This window comes from Staurois parvus, unplaced genomic scaffold (assembly GCF_062004578.1).
Source record: "Staurois parvus isolate SC_StPar_1 unplaced genomic scaffold, SC_StPar_1.0 ptg000151l, whole genome shotgun sequence".
Taxonomy (NCBI): domain Eukaryota; kingdom Metazoa; phylum Chordata; class Amphibia; order Anura; family Ranidae; genus Staurois; species Staurois parvus.
Window position 1 is genome coordinate 13,684,985 of NW_028317947.1, and position 18,150 is coordinate 13,703,134.

General features: G+C 42.5%; 1 protein-coding gene across 2 annotated transcripts in view; it reads left to right on the forward strand.

The window, feature by feature from the left end:
• Positions 1–596: 596 nt before the first annotated feature.
• The window catches only part of LOC149464505 (NXPE family member 2-like), a 51,396-nt gene continuing 33,842 nt past the window's right edge, over positions 597–18,150 (forward strand). Inside the window, exons 1-6 of one of the 2 annotated variants that reach the window (XM_089674477.1) lie at positions 597–715; positions 1,533–1,655; positions 7,339–7,525; positions 9,599–9,707; positions 10,696–11,381; positions 14,360–14,421. In XM_089674477.1, coding sequence (XP_089530603.1) covers positions 9,612–9,707; positions 10,696–11,381; positions 14,360–14,421 — 844 coding nt within the window. In that variant the 5' untranslated portion in view covers positions 597–715; positions 1,533–1,655; positions 7,339–7,525; positions 9,599–9,611. The remainder of the gene's footprint in view (positions 716–1,532; positions 1,656–7,338; positions 7,526–9,598; positions 9,708–10,695; positions 11,382–14,359; positions 14,422–18,150) is intronic. The other variant, XM_089674476.1, reaches the window with a different exon arrangement.

Below are 18,150 nucleotides of genomic sequence, written 5' to 3' on the forward strand. Positions count from 1 at the left end.
GAAATCGATCGAAAAAAAATCTGTCTTTTATGCTGTAAATGACTAATAATATATCATCAAGTGAGGGAAAAAAAAGGTATTAATGATGACACATTGCATACTCATTTGTCAGCTCTTTATCAAAGGCGATTTACTTTTCAGGCTATTTTCTACCCATCTATGGCCAGTTTTCCACGACAGAATCGCCATGCTCTGTAACAAACCTTATGGGAGTCACAGATCTATTTCAACATTGCCATCAATTCAAATATAATATATATGGGCTCAGGTGAAACCAGGTCAGGCAGCCTGATTTAAAAATCCCGAATGAGCTGTAATTATAATAGCATCAGGGGCGGACTGACCATTTGGAAACTCTGGCACTGCCCCAAGGCCCAGGGTCAGTAGGGGGCCCCATGAGATGCCCCTGGTACCTTTTTCATAGGCTTTTTTGAGTTTGGGCAAGGACACAGGGGCCCCATGATCCCCTATTGCCCGGGGGCCCCATGAGTTGTCAGTCCGCCCATGAATAGCATGTTAGAGAAAACCTTTAATGACTAACGTTTCAGGAAGAACTGGATTGCGTATACACAATTCCTTCTTTCCTCTATAGGTGTGTCTACATGACATACGATCACTGAGTTTTGAAACCAACACACAGCACAAAAGAAGAATGTTAAAGAACAGACGCAAGGATCGGACAGCTGGTTGCAAAGTTTTGAAAGAAGGTAGTCAGGTAAATGGCTTTCACTTTATTGATTGTGTTGATTTATATGATGCATAGCCATGGGTAACATTCATTTTTAGGATGTCATGTATCTTTTCACAGTATGCAGCATGCATGTGTATTTTAGCAGGTTACATTATAAAATGTCACATTTTTATGCACATTATGTCGTCAAACATATTCCTATAAATTAGGTATGATGGGCACTTTTCAATATTTTAGGTCTTTTATAATATACTGTGACCTTTCTATAGGACCTGCATATTAGTTTTTTATAACATTTCAAAGTTTTGTACGGTATGCAGCATGATATTTTAAAGACTTCAGACTGCTAGTGCTGTCCAAAGGGGAGAATTCACTATATTGCATGTGAACATTTGTCATCCTCACTCAGAAATGCTATTTCTAGGGAGCAAACGAATATGTACTGCCAGTTTTCATGAAATCCAATTGTTTGCTTACATGTTCTGAGTGTAGATAACAAATCTGTATTTGTTTCAGTGTATAGAGTGACATACTGGGGTTGATTTACTAAAGAATTAGAAACTGCCTACCAGAGGTGGACTGACCATTTGGAAACTCGGGCATTGACCTAGGGCCCGGGTCAGTAGGGGGCCCCATGAGATGCCCCTGGTACCTTTCATTGGCTTTTTCATAGGCTTTTTTGGGTGTGGGCGAGGACACAGGGGCCCCATGATCTGCTATTGCCCAGGGGCCCCATGAGTTGTCAGTCCACCCATAAATAGCATGTTAGAGAAAACCTTTAATGACTAACGTTTCAGGAAGAACTGGATTGCGTATACACAATTCCTTTTTTCCTCTATAGGTGTGTCTACATGACATACGATCACTGAGTTTTGAAACCAACACACAGCACAAAAGAAGAATGTTAAAGAACAGACACAAGGATTGGACAGCTGGTTGCAAAGTTTTGAAAGAAGGTAGTCAGGTAAATGGCTTTCACTTTATTGATAGTGTTGATTTATATGATGCATAGCCATGGGTAACATTCATTTTTTGGCTGTCATGTATCAAAGTGAACGTCCAATACATTTACCTATTTGTATGCTAGTTAAAATCCAGTAATTGTGTAGTTGCCTTGCACATGAACAGGCATTTAAAGTGAACATAGCTTCCCTTTATGTATTAGCATTCACTTTGTAAAATGAACATTCACATTGCTAAGTGAACAGCCTGTGCGCCTTTAGTGAATGAACCTTGTTACTGAAGGTCATTTCTGGACCTTTGTTATGACATGGACTATGATCTAAGTCTGCTTTTCTCAACCTTTTTAATCCCAGAGGAACCCTTGAAAAAATTTTTAGGTCTTGGGGAACCCCTAACACCAGTTCATGGAGGTCAGTGGGAAAAATGTCAAATACATTTGTGGTCAGGAGCAAAAATGCTCCCTTACAGTGGTGGTCAAAATTCTGGTGGGATTTGGTTTTAATAGAGGGAGAGTGCTGGGGGACAAATGGGAGGTTTGCTAACACTTTGTATAGGAGTCACGTTATATCTTTCTCTCTCCTGAAAATGTTCCCTTTTTTAATACAAGAGACCATTTTGCTTAATCTAAAAGAAACTTTCTCAACCTTTTTACCCTAGAGCAGTGGTCTCCAAACTGTGAGCCAGGGGCCAGATGTGGCCCTTTGCTTGCTTGTATCTGGCCCTTAGGACAATATTTTATCCACTGACACCAACAATGGGGCATAAGTCCCCCCAATTGACACCAACAAAGGTGTACAATTTCCTCCCAATGACATTGATGGGGACAATTCCTCCTAATGACACCAACAATGGGGCACAATTCCTTCCAATGACACTAAAGATGGGGCATTGTTTACTCCCACTGATGCCAGCACAGTTTCTACTCCCAATGGCCACAATCTGGCTTTCCTAAAGTCAGGCGTACCGAAAACTGGCCCTTTGTTTAAAAAGTTTGGAGACCCCTGCCCTAGAGGAACCCTTGCAGATACAGTTTAGGTCTTAGGAAATCCTTGCAAAAACCAATTCATTAGTGGTCAGTGGAAAAAATGGCTCTTACTTGGTGGCTAGTGGGAAGAACACCCTCATTACAGCAGTGGTCAGAATACCACCCCTACAGACAGATACAGGCTCTGCCACATGGGCCTCTGCCAATAGGTGGCACGATTAGATAAGAGGTCAATCAGCCACAGCTGAATGACCCCTACCAACCTCTGGAGTAGTGATAGGCTTGATGTTTGAGCCAAACGTAAGTTCGACTCGAACATTGGCCATGCTTGTGTTTGGCGAACACAAGAAAGGTAAGGGCGTTCGGTGTGGTGTTTGGCCGCCGTGCTCCACAATGCTCTGAGAGTACATTGTGATTGGTCAAAGCAATGCAGCCAACCACAATTGCTGTTGCTCCCTTGTGACATCATCGATCGGGGCATGCTGGGTCAATGATGTCACAAGGGGGCAGCGTCACCTGGTTGACATTGTTGGGTGGCTCCACCACTTAGATATTTAAGAACTGTCAGGCTGGCGGAGCTGTCAGAGCACTAGAACCAGCGCCAAGAGCAGAGCGGTTTTCTTTTTTTGGGTCGGCGGTGGCAGTGGGCATCGTGATGATGTTGAATCTACTTCAGGGGACTTTTTTTATTTTTGTTGTTTTATAAAAGGACTTGTCAAAGACTGTCTACTGTCATTTTTAAAAAAATGTTGTGAATGAGTAGTTGTACCATGTACCCCATAATCATTCACATAGGGGCCAGGGGCTGGGATCCGGGGGCCCCCTTGTTAAATGGGGCTTCCTAATTCTGATAAGCCCCACCCACAGGCCCCAACAATGGCAGGCCAGGGTTCTGGGGAAGAGGCCCTTTTCCCCATCAACATAGGGACAAGGTGCCATCTTAAGGATATTTTGCCTGGGAACCCTGCTGACAGCTGAAACATTAACACATGTTTTCACTACTAAAATACTGCATGGCATAATAACAATTTTTTGTTTTTTAGTGAATGCCAACAATTTTTGGAAAAAATACTGTGCGGTATCTTACCGCATACTCGGATGCTTAATGAATTGTCCCGTTTCGAGGTAAAACTTTCGTTAAGTTTGGATGTACAGTGAACCAAACAGGGGGGTGTTCGGCCCATCACTACTCTGGAGGAACCCTGGTTGACAAAGACTAATCTAAAATGTCTAATCTAAATTAATATTGATTTGGTTTAATTATATTAGTATAACTAACCAGGTATTTTTTGCAATGTATTTATGCTGAGCAGGGGCGGACTGACAACTCATGGGGCCCCCGGGCAATAGGGGATCATGGGTTCCCTGTGTGCTTGCCCAAACTCAAAAAAGCCTATGAAAAAGGTACCAGGGGCATCTCATGGGGCCCCCTACTGACCCTGGGCCCTCGGGCAGTGCCCGAGTTTCCATATGGTCAGTCCACCCCTGATCCTGAGTAAAGATTGGAATTCAAGGTCACAAAAGTACTGCTACTATAAAAATGTTCAATTTCAGTGCCTGTGAACATTAAACCCCTGTTTTAGATATCTGAAACTTTTCAAAGATTCTGTGACTATTTTCCTGTCTTTGGGGTCTTGGAAGATATCATAGGATAGAGAATTGTATTGATATCCCTTTGACCTTCTGAAAAGAGCAACAAGTGATGTAGTTATGTATCAGCTTGTTCCCTTCACAATTTAGAGATATATCCATACAACCACCAATCAGATGCAGACTTTCAGGTAGGTCAAAAGCTGATTGGTGGCTGAAAAGATTTTTTTCTTACTGCATGACCTACAAGGTCATAATTGGTGGTGTTAAGCATGTGTTATGGGCAGCACAGTGGCTAAATGGTTAGCACTTTCACCTGGCATTGCTAGGGTTGTTGGTTCAAATCCCAACCACAGCACCACCTGTCTGGAGTTTGCAAGTTCTCCCTGTGCCTGTGTGGGCTTCCTCCCACACTCCAAAGACATGCTGGTAGGTTAATTGGCTCCTGTCTAAATTGGCCCTAGTATGTATGAATGTGAGTTAGGGACCTTAGATTGTACTCCCCTTGAGGGTTAGGGACTGATGTGAATGTACAATATATATGTAAAGTGCTGTGTAAATTGATGGCGCTATATAAGTACCTGTAATAAATATCACTCATTTTTGGGGAAAATGGATGAGAATTTTACTCTATGTAGCCCAGAAGAAAGCAGGTCAAATGTCAGATTGGGCAAAGGCTTGAACACAAGGGTATGGGCTGAATATCAATTTTGTTTTAAAACTGCTAGCTGTAGATTTAAATAGAATTTTAAAAAATTAAACAATTATTGTTATTAATATAGTGCATACAAAAATAAAAGCTTTTCACCCTAGGTTAATCCCCAGGTCCCAACAACTATTTTGAATGATCTGGAATACACTTGTGCTTGCTGCATTCTGTAGGTTAGCAATGGCAAACTTCTGAAAATGCTGTCGCTTTGCTAATTTGTGTCCATGGAAACCTCTTGCACCCAGGGGTGTAGTTACCACAAGGCAAACAAGGAATTTGCCTAGGGCGGCATTTTTTTAGGGGGACTGCCCCCCGGAAGAAGGGACATATGCAGCATGGGGACCGGGTGAGATCTGAGACAAGCTGTGGGTTGCTTGATTGTGTATGCAGAGCCCAACTGTGTTGTTCCTGGGGATGGCCAGAGTCACGGGGGGGTTGTTATTCGAAGGCTCTCTTGTGTGTGGGGGCATCTAATTTTTGTGTTGCCCGGGACAGCACAAAACCTAAATACCCCACTGCTTGCACCTCTTTAGTATCTCATATGTTGTGTATATGAAATCCATCCAAGACTTGAGCACAGACATATTCCTTTTTCTACTCCATTTGGCATGAATTCCTGAAGTTGCTGGATTATTGTTTAATAGAAGCAAACAATTGAACTCTCTGTGCTCTAACTAGGGTTGCCACCTCACCCCTTTAAAACCAAACACATATTAATTACACAGGTTCTGAGGCTAATTTAATGCAGATAAGGCACTAAGTGAGTTTAATTACCACCTTAATCAGCCACAGAACCTGTGTAATCAATATGTGTTTGGTTTTAAAGGGGTGAGGTGGCCACCCTAGCTTTAACCCCCTTGTATTTTGTGTTTTTTTATTTTGGGGATTTTGTGGAAAAATGTGGTTACATGCACAGATTCCTATCTTTCCTCATTGGGGTTGTCCATCTTCTAAATATTAGCTATTGATTTATTTATTTTGCTGTCCCATAGGGGTGAGCACTGTACATATTTGTCCTATGTTAGAATAATGTGATTCACATCATAGTTACAGCCTCTTTTGGTTATAGTAATAGTTAGAACCCAGTATTTTGGAAAAAGTCCCCTTAAATTTGTAGGAGAATGATTGTCCCTAACATTGGTGGTCAGTGGGAGTAAGAGTGCCTGTAACAAAAGTCGGCCTGCACACATCACATGACTGTACACATTGGGTTGTGACCATGTATGTACATAAGCATTCGTGTTTGTCCTTCACAGCACTCATACATACATTTGTGCACGCCTGGCATCCATGTGTGCTTGTGCACATCCAGCTCTTGGCATCAGATAGTCCAAATAGTAATGTCTTTACTGAGTAGTCTTCAGCTGATCACCTGTTTATATCTGACCTGTGTGTCTGTGGATATGCATTACTGACTTGGTTTTTGTTCCTGACCTAGTTTGGAACTACCCTTCTATTACTACCTAGATTTACTTTATATTGCTAACCTGACCTGGCTTCCTGACCATACATCTGCCTACTATATTTGTACCTCGCTTCTTACATATTACTGACTATGGATTTTTTCTGATATCATCTCTGCCTGCTGACTTGCATCCTGCTCTGCCATTTTGTTTCTGATATTGGCCTCTCCTTGGAACTGTTCTTTCCAACAGTCATCTGTATTTACCATAATTTAGCTATTCTGCAACTAGATCCGGCATCATCCTTCCAGCCCGTCTGTAACTATCAGCACTTATGCCCCTCTGTTGCCCTTGTGTGACCTGTTGCCACTACTAGGCTCACTTGGGTTGGAGAAGCAAGAGAAGTTACCTTCACCAACTTGGTCTTCAGTCAGGTATGTTACAGTGCCCCTAACATGAGTGGTTAGTGGGCAGAAGAATATCCCCTTACAATGGTCTCATTGAGAGGAAGAGTAACTTTAATGTTGGTGGTCATTGGGAGGAAGACTGCTGACTCCGTCAAGTAGTGTTAGAAGTGTTAGAACCGTACAGGCATTGTTGGGTGTGAGATCAATCCACCCAACAGTGCAGGAACCACACAGGCACTGTTGGGTGGAAGATGAATCAGATACAGGGGCGGACTGACCATTCGAGCACTTGGGCACTGCCCGAGGGCCTGGGGTCAGTAGGGGGCCCTATGAAATGCCCCTGGTACCTTTTATAGGCTTTTTTGGGTGTGCTTTGAGTGTGGGCAAGGACACAGGGGCACCATGATCCCCTATTGCTAGGGGGCCCCATGAGTTGTCAGTCCACCCCTGATCAGACAGGTGATAGATTTAAGCTGCAGTTTAAATCTGAACCCTTCTCTCTATGCTTATGCTCAGTATTTGACATCACACTCATTGGTATGACTCGCTTTATTAAAGTATAACTAAAGGCAATATTTTTTTTTTTTTAGTTTTTGATAGAGTGGAGAAGGATTAAAACACCTGTTAGGTTTATAATGCTGCCCTGGTTGTTAACAGAACAAAATTAGAGGGGAAATCTTCGAATAAGGACACTAGTTCTGGTGAACACCTCTGAATCTCGCACTTTGGAGAGATTTCTTCTCAGTTCCTGTTTTGGCTATTGGACCGGAAAGGAAGGTAAATCTCCGCAAATCACTGGCATTGTGCTATCTGAGTAGTATAGAAATGGTAATGGTTGTAGGCTAAATCAGTGGCGTTAACCAAGAGTTGCATACAGTGAGTCTAACCTAAGAATCTGCCATGTCCTAGAAAGCCAACTTCTGAATTACTCCTATGTGTTTATGAGCACTTCAATGATTTCTCTTGTACTCTTTGCATGTGTAAACACAGTGTGTCTCAAAGCCCTAAAGGCATCAATACACCTACAACAGACAGCTAGAAGAGGCTGCAAACTATTTCCTGATGCTGCTAGTGACTTCATAATAGCTGTACTGTAACTGCACAGTACATTATTTCATCAACAAAAGTGCCGAAATTGTCCAAATAAAGCTTCATTGTAAATCCCATTGTAGTGCTAAAGCAGAATACTGTGGGCCTGACTTACTACACTATCTTAATATGACACGCCATGGACAGATCTATGGGGGTGTTGGGGTGGGCTATGCTCCCCCCTCAAATTTCCATTTCCGCCCCCCCAGACCAGCCGCTCGATGGATGTTTTGCCTGGCTACTTCCCTCTAGAATGTATGCTAGGAGGGGTGATTTTTTTTGGGGGTGATGGAGATTTGTGCTAGGAGGGGGGAATTGGTGTGGGATTTGAGCTGGAAGGCAGGATTGGGGGGCAAAGATTTGTATTGGAATTTTTGCATTTTTTTTGGGTGAAAGAATTTTAGCTTACAGATGGAATTTATGCTTAGGTGGTGAGTCTAATTAGTGCAGTCTTTTTTTTTTTTTTTTCTTTATGGGGAGGGATTTATGCTGAGACAGGATGCTTACACTTCAGGGGCGCAGTTTGTCATCTTCACTCTAGGTGCTAGATGACCTTGTCCCAGCACTGCCCGCGCTGCACACAGGGCACTCAACAGATCTCCTCCTCCCCACACAGTACATAGCTTAGAATGTAATTCCCTTACAGACACAGCCTCAATCTTCATAGTGTATAGCTGGCTGCTATGTTGCAGTTCTCATCTGTGAAATTCCCAGATCTGAATGGCAGCACAGCTGCAGTAGCCAGCTACAAACTGTGCAGACTGATTCTATGTCTGTAAGGGAATCCGATCTAAACTGTGTTCTGTGTAGGGAGGAAGAGAGTGCCCAGGCTACGTGAAGTGTGGGGATGGGAGTAGGAGCTCTGCTGAGTGATCTGCCACCAGTAAACCCAGTCCTCTTCTCTGCTGACCACTGTACACTGCCTCACTGATGCCATCCTCTACCCTGCTGACCACCTTTACCCTGCTCTGCTGACCCCTGTGTTCTGCCCTAATAACACCTGTTCTCCATTCTGCTGACCCCTGTCATCTGCTCTGTTGACCCCTGTCCCCTGTCCACCTGTACATTGCCCTCTTGTACACTCTGCTGCTGACCTCACATCCTCTGCTCTGCTGACCCCCTGTACAGTGCCCTGCCTACCCCCTGTACACTGCCCTGCTGACCTCTGTCTGCTGCCCTGCTAACTCCGTACACTGCCTTGATAACCCACTCTACACTTCCCTACAATCTAATGGTCTCTGTACTCTGCCCTAAAAACTGCTGACCCTATTCTCTGCCCTGCTGACCCATGTACACTGCCCTACTGACTCCAATACACTGCCCTGCTGACCTCACATTCTCTGCCCCCTGACATTTTTTACTGCACCCCCACATCAAACAAGCTAGATCCGGGCCTGTGACTCACTGTGAATTTTTTTAAATCTAGAAAGCTGAAAGCATCTATTTGCTGCTGCTCCTCCATTGTCCAATCAAAGGCTAAGGCTAGCCATTGACCAAGCTGTGCTGAATAACCGCAGTAATATCCCATGAGATTGCAGACCTAGCTGTGTGTCCTGGTACAGATCAAAATGTTGGATGAACAGATTTTTAATTCCAATTCTCTGTAATACAGCTTTACACAGACTGGCTTCCCTAACCCACACTGAATTAGGTGTTTTAGGTTGACATATCTTAGACATTTTAATGCCTAATTTTGAATGGAGCAGAAAAATTATCCCATTAGCAATCTTTCCTAACCAAGACAACACAATTATTTTCCAGGGTTTACGACAAGATGGGATTTGTGTGGAGCCGTAAAATCGCCATAACTTTCCTATTCTTAAACATTGTCATTATAAGCTTCATTATTCATTATCGAACACTAATGCTGGTAAGTTATGTGATTCTACAGGTACTTATTACAAATTTATACGTACTTGCCAATTACTATTGCTTGTTTTAAAGATTCATACCTAGATTTTTTTATTATACATAGATCTATCTATCTATCTCTCTATCTATCTATCTATCTATATTATACATAGGTCTATCCTAATGAAAACCCAATGGGTTTACTTAGATAAGTCACTGACTGGCTGTGCATCCTTCAAGCCATGGTGTTGGTGAAAGCAGAGGACATAATTTATTTTTTGAAAAAGCGCCTCTATCTACTCTTCCTGAAAGATACCATACAATGCAAATGTGCATTAAAAGGACTGCAAACTTGCTCTGTTGATAACAATCCATATACCCTTCAGCAATGAGCAGGTGCTTTAGGAGGGGAACCACCAAAAAGTGCCCTAAGTTCCTTAGTACCAATAGAGCCAAAAGGAGACATTTATTATAAGCACCATACCCCGAGTTTAAGAAAAAGAACCCTCAACACACCCATCCTCCCCCCTATTCACCTGAGTCCTGGTTTGCTTGGAAGGGAGCTTTGAAAAACTTGTGATCTCTGTAAAATAGGATGATCTCAGCAGTTGATGGGTTGTTGACTCAGGGTTGTTTAGAAAGTGTAAAGGTAAAGTAAGGATACCCTACCATACATACCATAATCATGCAGACTCAGACAAAGTTTAGAAGACAGGACAGGAATGATAGTGGGAGTCCAGTTATGAATGAATATTCCAAATGGGCTTTGGTGGGATTGGCCATTCTTCACCCAATGTTACCTGTTTGTTGAGCAAGAGATTGCTCAAGAACGTATCAGTAATATCTTGTTTATTCTCCAAGTAAAGGAAAATTTGATCAGCCGTGCTCGGAGTAGGTTTTCATTATCTGAAATCCAGTCCAGTGAATACTTTAACTTGAAATGGTTCCTCAAGATGTTTGATTACTTGTTTAGCTAGTTATTTTAATAGTTAACTTTTGCTTTCTAGTTTGTCCCGGTTCAGCATGCCAGAACTGCACAGAAAACATTCTTCAATGGCACGACCCCAACAGAAGATGAGATAAGAATTTTTAACAAAATATCTGCTATTATCCCTACCATTAGAGTTACACACTTTGACAACACAACAAGTGCCAAGAAGAGCAGAGCCTCTCTATATAATCCAAGACAGACCTACTGTGTTGGAGAGACATTAATTGTGCAAATCCAGATGTTTGACCATTTGGGCAACAAGAAAACTTATGGAGGAGACTTTATAATAGCAAAAATATTTTCAACAAATCTTAACGCTGGAGCAACAGGCAAAGTTGAAGATTTTAATAATGGAACATACCATGTCCATTTCACTTTATTTTGGGAAGGAAAAGTTTACGTATCTTTAGTTGTTCACCACCCCAGTGAAGCTGTTTCGGCACTGTGGAGGGCAAGGAACCAGGGCTATGGCCTTGTAAAGTTCATAGGAACCTTTGTAAATGGAACTCAACAAGCCAAGACTGAATGTGGATTTCAATTAAATGTAACAAACGATGTCTGTGAATACGGATACAAAGAAGAAAATGAATCATATTTTTGTACTAAGCCAGAGAATTTTGATTGTCAATCAATAGCGATTCTTCAGTCATTCAACAGCAAGTTGTCATTTCTCAACAGCCTAGAGAAGACCCTTGTTAAAAGGTAACTTTTGCATTTTGAAACGATTTTCTATATTTGGTTTCAAACCCTTTTGAAAATGCTCTTGTGAATTTTAAAGCTAGCAAGAAAGAAGAGAAACACGTCTCCAGTATACTTTAGTGAATATGGATTACTTTAGGATGTATACTTAGTATTACATTTTTCGATAGTGTTACTATTTGTACTGTTGCTTTTTGGTTTGTATTGGTTTGTTCTAATCCTGAGTTAATGAGGGAAAATAAAGCTTACCATATACCCTACAATCTAACTGTACAATCTCCTTTAGATCTATTACATATATACAACCAGGGGCGGACTGACAACTCATGGGCCCTCAGGGGATCATGGGGCCCCTGTGTCCTTGCCCAAACTCAAAAAAACCTCTGAAAATGGTACCAGGGGCATCTCATGGGGCCCCCTACTGACCCCAGGCCCTTCGGCAGTGCCCGAGTTTCCAAATGGTCAGTCCGCCCCTGTATACAACTGTGTAATGTAAAGGCTTGACTAACGATACAAAATAGATGGATTGTTTAGGTTTGTTCTCATATTACATAGTTTTGGTAAAATTTAAAAGAGACTGCAAAATCAGATTGTAGTGTGAATGGCCACCATAAGGCTTAAACATGGTATTTAAAGAATTTATGTAGTATTGCATACAGTATGTGTTCTTAAAACAATTTTTACAGTTTGAACTAAAACCCAAACTTTTCTTCATTTTAGATTACATTTGAGATTAAAGTGATACTAAAGCTTCCTTTTTTAAAATAAAATAACAAACATGTCATACTTACCTGCTCTGTGCAGTAGTTTTGCACAGAGCTGCCCTGATCCTCCTCTTTTTAGGTCCCTGGCCAGCGTTCTTGGCTCCTCTCCTTTGAGCAGTGCCCCCAGAGAAAACAACTTGCCCTGGGGGCACTGCTGTGTGCTTGTTCCTGATCCGATGCTCTATGTGTCCATAAGACACATAGAGCCGTGGCTCAGCCTTACCCCCTGTTCTCTCCTCCTTGGCTCACTGGCTGTGATTGACAGCAGTGGGAGCCAATGGGTTCCTGCTGCTGTCTCAGCCAATGAGGAGGGAGAGTTCACATTCAGCTGAGGCTATTGTGAACATCACTGGATTGGAGGGGGCTCAAATAAGGATTGGGGGGGCTGAGGGGGCTGCTGCACACAGAATGATTTTTACGTTCATGCATAGAAAGCATGATGGTAACAAAACCCTTGATACTTTAGAATCACTTTAAGGGAAGGTTATAACTCTTGTGTTCTGTGTCCCATTGGGGAGATTTTTCTTCACTTCCTGTCCCATAGTCAAAAGAAGTGAGAGGAAATACCTCCAAAGTGGGGGAATTCCTGGCTGTCACCATAATAGTGCCACCATTAGCAAATTTTCCCTCTAGTCCTGTTCTGAGGACAACCCACAATTTGGGCTTTTCTTTCACTTTTGGTGATAATGGTAAATATGTTAAATAGAGAAGGCAAATCTCCCTAATGGTGGGGGCACAGACAGCAATAAACAAATTAACATGTGTTTAAACTGTTTTGCATTTATTTATGATTTATTTAAATTGGAAACATTGCATATTAATTTTCATTTCAAACTAGCAGATGGGGCTTTAGGCTTCTTGTCATGCGTTTGCCACACTAGAGTTACCTGTTGTTCACAGAGCTCAGTAGCCTAAACTGAAATTAGCATTGACTGTAAAGGAGAGGAAGTTGTGAAATACACAGGAGATTGGTTGGACCCCCAGGCATTTTGGGTTCTTTGCATTTCACATGATATAAATAAAGAACACATGATTTAAGTCATGTTTTTACCTTTACATATATAGTACATACTTTAAGTCTGTAATCTGCCAGAACACCCAGGTCCTTCATCATTGACTAATCCAGATGTACGCCCCAAAGAATTTATAATGTATACATGATTTAGCCCCCAAATGTATGTAGCGCTTACCTCCGAAGAAGCCGCTGAGTCTCCTAAGTCCCCTGAGTCCACTGAAGAGCTTAAGTCCCCTAATTCCAGATGAAAAGGGCTTTTCCATCAATTCACATCCTCTGACATACCAAGGCTAAAGCCGGCCATACATGGATAAAATTTCATTTCACGTATGAGCTAGCTATTGGTTAACCTGTGTAAAACCAGCTGGCTGAATGGAAAAAAAAATATTCATGTATGGCCAGCCTTAATAAGGGGGATTTGTTTGTGAAACACTCCCAACAAGGTAACACAACAGAAAAGTAAAAAAAAAAGAGATAATATGTATATACCACACCACAAATAATTGTAGGACCAACAACCCTGAAACTAAAGTGATGGTACTGGAAGCTAAAGGTCCTTCAGTCCCTCCAAACGCATTCCCATTGTCCAGTGTAGTTTAATCATTGGGGCCCATGTTTTGTGCATTAGAATGCTTAGGTTTACAGGGAATCCCGCAGTATAGGGTGTAGGCAACCAAACAGTATCCTAAGATAAGGTAACACTGTCCCTTTAAGAACTGAACAAGGGAGCTGTGGCCAGCAGCCTCTCACCAACAAGTAGTCTGTGATTAAGCCTTCTCCTGCTCTCTGGTGTCCACCACCAGTGATGCTGGTGACAACTCAGGAGCTGCAATGATGATCTCTTATGGAATGATGATGTTGGCTAAGGACCTGGAAGTGGTGGTCTCTGACAGAAGTGCTGATGTCAGCAGCGGCTCAGGACCTGGCAGTGGTAATCTCTCACAGCTGTGACTTCCATGTACTGTAGATGTGGCAGCAAAATCTCCAACACTAAAGTGAACACTCCAGCAGGTTGCTCTCTAATACAGCAGCCCCACTCTGAGAGTTGCCTTTCACTGTTCCCCATGAGACCACACATGTGCAGCTCAGTCCACATTTATGGCACCCACTGTGTGCCTTGATGATGTGACTTCCATTCCAAAACTACAATATATTTATTTTCACTTTTATGTTCTTTCATAAATATGCATTTTCTTTTTTAGAGAGAACATTGCAGTTGAAATCCAAAGGGATTTTGAATATATTAATGTAATCACATGTACAAGTAAGTATTTTTATAATGCCAATAAATCTCTTTCATCTTCTATCTGTCATTAAGGGACAGGTGCACTTTCAAACAAAGTACACTTATCTTTTCATCCCCTTTGCCCTGACATAAAATATCCCATCCTACCCCTCCTCATATGCATACTTCGATCTGAAAGCTGAAGCCTCCAGTGACTGGCCACTCGCTCCACAATCTGAGCATAGTTGAACAACTCGGTTGCAAGCACTTGTTTGTAAAGTGGAACAAATCATAGATCAGGGACCTTGTGGGCCTCCCAGGGTCATAGTCACATGTAAACACAAGCTGTGTTCAGATGGTCATGGAAACCTCAAGTCTGGCTAGGCAGCCTCCTCTGACTTACAACCCTAGGATGCTAAAAGGTATCCTAAACTCAAAGTAGGCTTTTGGAGCTCCCCCATTAAGCACACCAGCCCACTGTTCCTCAGTTAGCTTCTCATGACTCTCAAAGATGCTGAGGTAGGCTTCAACATTATTCTCCAGGGCCAATTTCTATAAAGCGCTCTGCACCAGCTGTTAAGGTTTGGACATCAGCCACTGTGCTAACTCTCTGATGCCTGTATCTGCTGCTGTAGAGACAGGTTCAGTTGCTGTTGTCCATCTAAGGAGGTTTGGTGGGCTTCAGTCAGCTGTGGCATCTGGCAGCTGTGTTCAGATGGTCATGGCAACCTCAAGTCTGGCTAGGCAGCCTCCTCTGAGTTTAGGATACCTTTTAGCATCCTAGGGTTGTAAGTCAAACTAGGCTTTTGGAGCTCCCCCATTAAGCACACCAGCCCACTGTTCCTCAGTTAGCTTCTCATGACTCTCTCAGAGATGCTGAGGTAGGCTTCAACATTATTCTCTAGGGCCAATTTCTATAAAGCGCTCTGCACCAGCTGTTAAGGTTTGGACATCAGCCACTGTGCTACCTCTCTGACACCTGTATCTGCTGCTGTAGAAACAGGTTCAGTTGCTGTTGTCCATCTAAGGAGGTTTGGTGGGCTTCAGTCAGCTGTGGCATCTGGCAGCTGGGGCCAATTGTTACTGCTACTGTGTCTGAGCCACATCGCTGGAACGAGATCAGGCTCAGGTAATTCTTGGGGGGGGGGGGGGGGGGCTGCATACTGAAGGTTTTTTTACTTTCATGTATAGAATGCATGATAGTAAAAAATCTTCAGCCTTTAGACCACTTTAAGACACCACATCCAATTCAAACAATACTGTAGCTATTGAATAGGGAATTTTTAACTGACACTTCAAAAAACCCTTATATAGTTAGGATTTGCCAATAAAACCTGTTTTACAGGCAGCTCTGTTTTATTCACCAGTAGACATATGTCTCTTTATAGCTGTATCCACATCAGAGCGTGTTGGGATGTGCCTGTAAGGTATAATTGTCTCAACTGGTATTGACAGTGGTAAAGCATACATGAGACAGGGACTCCCAGGAGCAGTCCAAGCCGTATAATCCTGCACTTTTTTTTCGGCAAGGCAGCAAACATAGTTTTAATGCAGGCTCTGTACAGCATAGCATAAAACAAACAGAACATATATACATCCAAGCTACTAAAAGTGCACATCTCCTTTAAGTGTTTTTTCAGCATTCAATCTTTCCAATCAGCAGCAGGTTCCCACCCAGAGAGCAAGAGAGATGGCCCTAAGCCCATATATGTATGAAGGCCAGTGCACAGGTGAGACTACTAACCAGGTCAGGCTACCTAATAAGGTGTGGAGCCAGGAATGGAGGCTATATCCCACTGAAAGTTCTATAAAGTCTCTGGCCTCAGAACATACTTTAGTAAGATTCTGAGAAAACAGCACATTTGTTTGTTTCATATCATTCATAAACTCCAAAGTCCCTTATGAAGCCTATATACACAGTGTATATATACACCATATTGCCAAAAGTATCGGGACACCCCTCCAAATCATTGGGTTTAAGTTCCAATCACCTCCATGGCCACATGTGTATAAAATCAAACACCTAGGCATGCAGACTGCTCCTACAAACATTTGTGAAAGAATGGGTCGCTCTCAGGAGCTCAGTGAATTCAAACGTGGTAACATGATAGGTTGCCACCTGTGCAATAAGTCCATCCGTGATATTTCCTTGCTATTAATTATATCAATGGTCAACTGTTAGTGGTATTACAACAAGGTGGAAGCAACTAGGAACAACAGCAACTCAGCCATGAAGTGGTAGGCCTCATAAAATGACAGAGCGGGGTCAGTGCATGCTGAAGCACACAGTGCGCAGAAGTCACCAACTGTCTGCAGAGTCAATAGGTAAAGACCTCCAAACTTCATGTGGCCTTCAGATTATCACAACAACAGTGTGTAGAGATCTTCATGGAATGGGTTTCCATGGCCGAGCAGCTGCATCCAAGCCTTAAATCACCAAGTGCAATGCAAAGCGTCAAATGCAGTGGTGTAAAGCTCTCTTGTCTGTCTGGCAATCCGATGGACCTGTCTAGGTTTGGAGAACGGTACTTGCCTGACTGCATTGTGCCAAGTGTATAGTTAGGTGGAGGGGGGAATATGGCGTGGGGTTGTTTTTCAGGAGTTGGGCTTGGCCCCTTTGTTCTAATGAGGGGAACTCTTAAGGCGTCAGCATACCAAGACAATTTGAACAAGTTCATGCTCCCAACTTTGTGGGAAGAGTTTGGGGATGGCCCCTTCCTGTTCCAACAAAACTGTGCACCAGTGCACAACGCAAGGTCCATAAAGAAATGGATGAGCGAGTTTGGGGTGCAAGACCTGACCTCAACTCAATAGAACACCTTTGGGATGAATTGGAGTGGAGACTGTGAGCCAGGCCTTCTCGTCCGAAATCAGTGCCTGACCTCACAAATGCGCTTCTGGAAGAATGGTAAAATATTCCCATTTCCCATAGACACACTCCTAAACTTTGTGGACAGTTTTCCCAGAGGAGGTGCAACTGTTTTAGCTGCAAATGCCATTAATGTTCATGTGTACGTCACAATACTGTACCGATACTTTTGACAATATAGTGTGTGTGTGTGTGTATATATATATATATACAGTGCTCAGCCTAAATGAGTACACCCCTTTTGAAATGTGAGATTTTAAGATTTTAATCAACATCTCAATGAACACAAGAACAATTTCCAAAATTTTTACAAAACTGAGTTTTATAGAACATTTGTTTAGCTTGTTACATTAAATAATTACTCAAATTAGTTGATGAAAAAATGAATACACCCCACAACAAAAGCTACTACATCTAGTTCTTTGTATGACCTCCATGATTTGTAAGGGCAGCACCAAGTCTTCTAGGCATGGAATGAACAAGTTTTTGACCTATTGCAACATTTACCTTTTCTTCAAGTTCGACCTCTTTTAGAGCCTGGATGCTAGATGGAGAGTGATGCTCAACTTGTCTCTTCAGAATTCCCAATTGGTGTTTGATTGGGTTCAGATCAGGAGACATAATTGGTCACTGAATCGCTTTCACCCTGTTCTTCTTCAGAAATGTAACAGTGGCCTTAGATGTGTGTTTTGGATCATTGTCATTTTGGAAAAGTGCACGACGACCAAGGGCACGGAGTGATGGTAGCATCTTCTATTTCAATATAGCACAGTACATCTGTGAATTCATGATACCATCAATGAAATGCAGCTCCCCAAAACCATCAGCACTCATGCAGTCCTGCAGAAGGACACTGCCACCACCATGTTTCACTGTAGGCACCATGCATTTTTCTTTGT